Source organism: Chenopodium quinoa, unplaced genomic scaffold (assembly GCF_001683475.1).
Source record: "Chenopodium quinoa cultivar QQ74 unplaced genomic scaffold, ASM168347v1, whole genome shotgun sequence".
NCBI lineage: Eukaryota > Viridiplantae > Streptophyta > Magnoliopsida > Caryophyllales > Amaranthaceae > Chenopodium > Chenopodium quinoa.
This window is the reverse complement of record NW_018743555.1, coordinates 2,184,102-2,191,436: the sequence shown is the minus strand read 5'-3', so window position 1 is coordinate 2,191,436 and position 7,335 is coordinate 2,184,102. Positions and strand designations below refer to the sequence as shown.

Sequence of the window (7,335 nt, the reverse complement as noted above, 5' to 3'; positions counted from 1 at the left end):
AAAAAAAAAAAAAAAAAAAAAAGGAAGAAGAAAACCAAACTCTGAAAAATTGAAACTGAGTTTTCGTGGACTTATTTGTATTTTCGGTGGACTCATTTGTATTTTTGGTGTTTGAGAATCGGGACTTTATAGACTTTATGTAGTTTTGTAATTGATAATTTTGGTTTGTATGTAATTATTAAATTATGCAACAGGTCTAAAAATCACAAAACAGGTCTATATGCAGGTCCATATGCAGGTCCAACAGGTTTTGTATTAAAAAAAAACGAAAAAGACACAAAACAGGTCCATTCAGGTCCAAACCCGGACCGGACCTGATTTTTCAGATCTGGCCCGGAACCGGACCTGTTAATTCAGGTCCGGTCCCCGGTCCTCATAATTACCCAATTCAGGTCCCCGGTCCAAACAGGTCCGGTCCAGGTCCGGTCCGGTTTTGGACCGGTGTACACCCCTAATTGCACCATAGGGGTGGGACAGTTTTTTGCTAGGTTCTCCTAATTTACAATATTCTTCAGTTTGATATATTCCTCCGTTTTTTTATTATTGCACCATAGGGGTTGGGTACAAATATTTTGGTAGTGGAAAAAAGTAAGAGAGAGAAAAGTAAAAATACAAAATTGCCCATGTGACATATTAATAAACTAAAAAGTAAATGTGAAAAAGCAAGGGTATGTTAGGTATTTGTAGTGTGAACACAAATAATTTTTTTCCTAAAGAGGAAATGGTGCAATATTTGTGAAACTTCTTAAAATGGCAAGTGGTGCAATAATAAAAGAACGGAGGAAGTAATTCTCCGGAAGATTTGGAAGTTTCATAATTGATAATTCTTATAGCATGTCTACTAAGTTTAGCAATCACTATACTGAGTCTTTCTGCATAATTCATTACACAGTAAAAATAAAATATAAATAAAATAATAATAATAATAAAATGTAATCAACATAGTGAAAGTCACTCCATCTGATTTACTTGCTCCCTTTGTTCGAAAATAATTGTCACCGTGTAATAAAAATTCATAATGTGACAACTAAATACGGACAAAGTTAGTAAAAAATTCAATAGACTGTAATACAATGCTAATTTAAACTGCCGAAGCCTCTCATATAAGCGAGTAGGCCTGGTGTTTGAGTATATTGCTTCTAGCTTTGATCCATCTCCATAAGCAATTCCATGTCACATTGTCACCTGGAAGCAATTAAGGCAAAATCTGGGAATCAAGGTTTTTTGTGTCCTACAGCTTGGCCACAGAGAAGTGCATTGCTTGGAATTGGATATTCATCTCTCCATGAATTAGCAGGTGAATACACCCGAAGATAGAACTGCTGCCCCAAATACTGGCGTGCCCAATTTTCAGATCTTAAATTCCACATTCCGACGTTGTCCAGTGGCATATAAACTGCAGTCCATGAATTTGGGTATACCTGTTATCATACACAAGATAGCAAATCAGTTTAGGTGTATACATTTATTGTTTAAGATGCCTAGAAATAGTTGTTCATAAATTGTCTCTTGGGTAAAACTTACCTGCACACTGCATCTCGAAATACCATCTCTTAGATTGTAACTCGATCTGCTATCAGTCGACCATTGTCCTCCTTCCATTCTGGTCAAATTCACATAACAATAAAATCAGACTCTGAAATATACTGAGTTTCTGTACATATAGCTAATGGAAACAAACTAGTATAAAAATTTAGTACCCAACAATGAAGAAAACATGGCCATCAATATGCCAAGACTGGACAGTGTCTTCAGAGTTCTCAAAGACAACTTCAACAAATGCTCGGTAGTCAGCAGCCATGACAGAAGTCTGCTGACTGGCGCCATTAGAGCTAGGACTGTCAGAGATGCTTCCAAGGCTAAAAACACCTGAAATCTTGAAGAAGTCGGCAAGCTTAAGTGGTGTATCTGCTGGGATAAAAGACACACCATTCACGGCGTATCTCTGCTTTCCATCAATCACTGGAGCTGAATTTGCTAGCCTGATTGTACGTGTAGTATTGATCATCCCATAATGATAAGAACCTTGAGGGTTAGGCCTTGGTCCACTAGCTGTCAAATTTTGCCTGAATTTTTTCCAAGAGAAGCAAAACAACAAAATATGAGTGTAAATCGCCAAGTTCTACATCAGTACAACAGACATTTATATCTTAATATTCATAATAAAAACTAAAAACAAACTCTGGCAAGATTCAAGAAGATACTTTGAATAAAAGAAACTGAATCAGACTTAAGTACCTGACGGATCTGGCTTGGTTTAGAGACCAATCAATCTCAGTTGTGGGCCCGCCAGGAGGAGGGCCTGTAACACCAGCTGCTGAGTTACTGTAGTGGAGAGTGGAGGTGGTGGTAAGTACTTGAGAGGTGAAACGGGTTGAGACAACGACGTAGTAATCCTGTGGAGGTTGGTCCATTGTAACGAGTACTGAATACGATTGTCCCAGATGCACATCAAGGGATGAATAGGTATTCTGAAGAGTGTGGTCTCCCTCTGTCTCTACTAGTATCAATTTGTGTCCTTGGATTCTAAAATTGATCGACGTTGCTGTCCCAACATTAGATATCCTGAATCTGTATGTTTTGCCTGTTACCAAAACAATCACCCACCAATTATTATAAGCATTTTCTCTGCAATAAAATTTAAATCCATTTTGTCTCCTAAACAAGTACCTTGATCAACTGTAAAAGTATTTCCATTTGATCCGTGTCCATTTATGACAAGTCCATCAGGGAAAGGCAGATCATGTCCACCATCTAATATCGCTTTTAAATCCTGCATATTAGGAAAGTGGGAGGAGGATTCAATACATGAACATTTAGTCCGACAAGTAAAATTCATATCATTTCAAAGTATTCCACTTACTGTGTGATTCATTTTATACCAGTCCCCAGCAAGAACAGTGAAGTCTCCGGCAGGGGGAGGGAAGGGGACAGGTATCAAGGGTCGGCTATCAATTCTGATGCCACCATAACCTCCGGCAGCTTTGTGGAAAGCAAGGGACGGGAAGTAGTAGTAACTACCAATTTGATCTTTAACTTGGAGGACATATGTAAAATTTTGCCCAGGAGGAATAGGACAATTTGTTCCGTATACACCATCCTGCCACGAGTTTCTTCTCTGTTGTATGCCATTCCTACATCCATTCAGAAAAGAAAACCTCAAAAATCTCAGATTACATTCCAAATACAGCAAACCTACAAGTTGTTTTCCATTGGTTACTGTCGCCCACCCAATGTGGCAATGTGTAATAAAAGGCTTTATTGCACAATTATCAGGTCTGGCCCTTTGGTGACCGGGATCCAGATGTGTATAAAGATACATGCTCTGCATTGTATTAAACTAAGATAACGAAAGATTTGTAAGGATTCGATCATAATCTCTCAATTAAGAGTCAATGTCAACTACTCGGAGCTGTTATACGCAATAGCCTATTCCTTTATAACACAAGATTAACCATCTTATGGAGCTATGTAAGTGTAAAACTTCACCATGCTGATTTCCCAAACAATTTGCCTTGTACTGATTCATTATGTAGGCGAAAATCCTTCAGTAAACATTTGGTCAAAAACACACTTTTGTATAATGTAAGCGATTTATTTTTAGAGACAGAACTCAACATTTGCCCGCGTAAAGACAATATACTTCATACAAAATACAATCATACTACTGCCTCAGTGCCTCAATTTAGAATCATCAATAAATTTCTGTCAAAACTGGAAACTGGCAAAGGTTTATAATACAATAACCTACCATATACTATATATATCAACATCATATTGCAACAACCTAAAACATACTGCAATCACTAACAAGAAAGCACTGATTTTTCTAAATATCAACAAAGGGAATTGACTCACACTCGAGCACGCGATCCAATCAAGATTTTACCATAAGGCTAGTTGACATCCATACAGCCAAAAAAAAAAAAAAAAAAAAAAAAGAATTTCTATGTACATGAGTGTAAAAATGCAATTACAAATAAATAAATAAATAAATGAATAAGTTCAATAATTGGTTAACAATTTCTTCATCTCCAATTCTAATATGTACAATCAACATTGAGTAAATGGGCAAAAACTAGATCAAATCAAAAGATGGGAAAACAAGAATTTACCAGGAAAGGAGGAATGGTTCATCCAAGCTATTAAATACACTAATAATCAAATTGTCATTGGTGACTGCCTCAATTGGTGGTCCTGGAAATTGCCCATTAATTAAAATCCCCTGTTTCATCAAAATTAAACCAACCCATTAAAATATTATCAACAACAAACAACTAATCACAGATTATCCTCCACAGAATAGAACCATTAGATTACACCCTCTTATCTTTTTACAAATACCTCGGAATTAATTTATCAAAATAACCTTTACGATTGATGTAACACATTGAAAATTTTGATTGTAAACTATTACTACTATATTCAACAATGTAACAACTTTTTCCAGACATTTTGACTCAATCCCCTACCTATCGAGTTTCAATATACTTAAGTGCACTCGTATACACAATGAAAACTACATAAAATTTGTAATATTCAATATTTTTATTTTTCCTAAGACAAAATTTTCAATAACTCCAACTCTCCAAGAATAACCTTGTCAAGTACAACCTAATTAAACGTGACGAATACGAGCTCATTAAATTACAATATAACATCAACAAACAAAGAAAGACGTACCTGTTGTTTGACACCAAGAGGATAAATATCACCAAAAGTAACATTCCATGTAAAAAATCTGTAAGGACTCTCAGCTAAACTGCTTCCAATAATTGTCAATAACACCACTAAAAATAACAATAACACACTCTTCTTCTTTAGATCACTCATTTCTCAGTGACTCAGTGAGTAACTCGGAGCTAAAAAAAATAAAAAAAGCAAAGGGTGTATGATGATCGATGAACTTTGGTAGAAGAGAACTTGTATGTTAAGTTACAGATCTAATTATATAATGTACAGTTTATTCATGGATAAAGCAAGGTGGAATGAATGCTTTCTTTCATTTTTTCTTTTTTTGAATTATGGATATCTTTTTATAAAGCAAAGAAGCGCGGATTCGGAATAATAAATAAATACTTTGTAAATAAAATGATTATTATAATGGGATTTTTAAAATGGTGTGTGGACTAGTGTAACTGTATGTGTTGTCGGTGTTATAGCTTGTAGTAGTAGATTTTGGGTGAAGAGATTTCATTAATACGTACTTTACTGTAGTAGTGAAGTACATTTATTGCGACTTTGCGAGTAATATCATTGGATTTGTGAATAAATAAATGTTAGAGAAGAGAAGAGAAGACGAGGTTGTTTTTGGAGACAGAGGGATGATTAAATTCCATGAGCTGTACTGAATGTAGTCGGATGGGTACTTGATTCCGCGTTACTGTTTATGTCATGTTGTTTTCTTTGGGGCTGTTATTACCATGTGGCCTTTTTTAGGAGCTATGATATGTAATCACTTTTTCGGTTTTGAAATAATTGACACGGTTTCATTTTTTAATTGTGTTTACTCTTAAATAACCGAACAGGGGTGTCAAGTCGAATAAACGGATAAAAGTTTGGATTGACTTGCAACGGGTTGGATCTATTCGAGTCGGGTATGTTCGGGTCAAAGTTATCTTTTTAACTCGTCTTGGTTTGGGTCGGGTCAAATCTGTCGTGTTTGGTTTGGGTCAACTTCTGACAGTTCATATTTGGATTTGATAAATTCATATCGGGTTCAAAACGGGTTAAACCGAATTAATATCAGGTTGGATGACTTTGAGCAAGTTGATTCCAGTATGGTTGATTTCGATTCGATGAGTTCAGTTCAATTCGATTAGAATAAGGTTGATTCAGTATTGAGGATCCTCTTTGGGTTTGGCTGAATTTGATTTCACAATCAATATTCAAATAAGGTCATTTTTAAACTAGATTTATTATTAAGCTATTACCTTATTATTGGGTGATTATCATGTCATTTATGTGTCATTTTTAATATCGTATCATTAACACTTATCGTGTCATTTTTATCTTTAAATCAAATTAAAATCGAATTATTGATGACTTATCATACCTGCTATTTGGGCAAATCTCAGCTAGGACATCTAAGAATTTGCTATGTTTTAAGGGGTAATAACAATCATTCTACCAATAATATATAAAGCAAATAAGAACGGTAATAAAGCAATAAATAATCAATAAGTAAGCAGTAAATATTCAATAAGAACAAGAAGATGAGATTAGAGATACAATACTGATTAAGGACAAGCCTCCTTGTTCAGTAGGGACGTAGTTCCGTAGATAAAAGCAGAGAAAACTATTTATATTGAATTATATATGAGCGTACATGAGTATTATAATACCTAATTCTTCTTATTTATACCTAGAAATCCCTAAGGTTTGCATAGATATTCAGAATATATTTGAAATGTAGGAGATCCCCTTGATTTATTTTGTTCCCTGTTCTGTAGGTGTATCTTTGGCAAGTATCTTCTTGATTGATACTCTTGATGCTGCTTTCCTTATTTACTCCAATCACGTCGTTCTTGTTTATTTTGCTAAGTCTTTGAACTTGGATTGGTGTCCTAAACATACTGGGTCGTATGTAAATACGGGCCCTACAATTGCCCCTAATTTTTATTTTCAAGTATTGGAAGTGAAAATTACCTAAAGAAGCTGTTAGAAGGATTTTTCGAATTATTTCAACGGTTAACAAAAATACGGAACGTGGTGGCAGTTTTAAGGCAATTTCCTCGGTAACCGTGGAGGGCGGTTTATTTCTTTCTTCAGTATTTATTGGGCGTGCTAGCTCTTGTTCAATCACTTTACTCTTTGCCCCAATTTCGATTTTCATCGGGTATTTTCTCTCTCTTCTCTGTTTTCTCTGTTTTTCTTGTTTCTTCACTTCGTTGCTTTCTCTATTGTTTTATGATGGATGATCCTGTAAGAGTGGTGTTTGCTGGGGTGGATGAGGGTGTGAAGAAGCCGACTTTGGTCGCGCAGAACGTCTTCCCTGCTAAGGATGTTTATCCTTCTATTGTGACGAGGGATGAAGTTTAGAACATCGCTACCGTTGCGCGATTTCCTGATGGGGTTGTGGTGAAAATCCCGTCTTCTAGGGAGAGGGCTGACTAGACTACCCCTGGTTGGGTGTGCTTTTTCGAGTACCCCTTTGTAATTGGCATACTTTCCCTTTTTCTTCTCTTGTTCGTCAATTTCTGTCTAAGGTTAGGGTTTCGCCTTGTCAGTTATTGCCCCAAACTTGGAGGGTTTTGAGAATTTTGGATTTTCTGAGTGCGAAAATGGGTATAGAACTTGATGTGAGAGATTTATGTTATCCTTATACTATTAGCA

The 7,335-nt window shown here is 35.8% G+C and overlaps 1 protein-coding gene across 1 annotated transcript; it reads right to left on the bottom strand.

Moving 5' to 3' along the window:
- Positions 1–812: 812 nt before the first annotated feature.
- LOC110740311 (L-ascorbate oxidase homolog) lies at positions 813–5,335 on the bottom strand. Its single transcript, XM_021920798.1, has 8 exons — positions 4,684–5,335; positions 4,116–4,225; positions 2,864–3,134; positions 2,671–2,773; positions 2,239–2,584; positions 1,701–2,066; positions 1,525–1,603; positions 813–1,421 (listed from the first exon to the last, which is right to left on the bottom strand). Exons 1-8 carry the CDS (start codon positions 4,831–4,833, stop codon positions 1,215–1,217), a joined length of 1,632 nt encoding a protein of 543 aa, XP_021776490.1. The 5' UTR covers positions 4,834–5,335; the 3' UTR covers positions 813–1,214.
- Between the last annotated feature and the right edge of the window lie 2,000 nt (positions 5,336–7,335).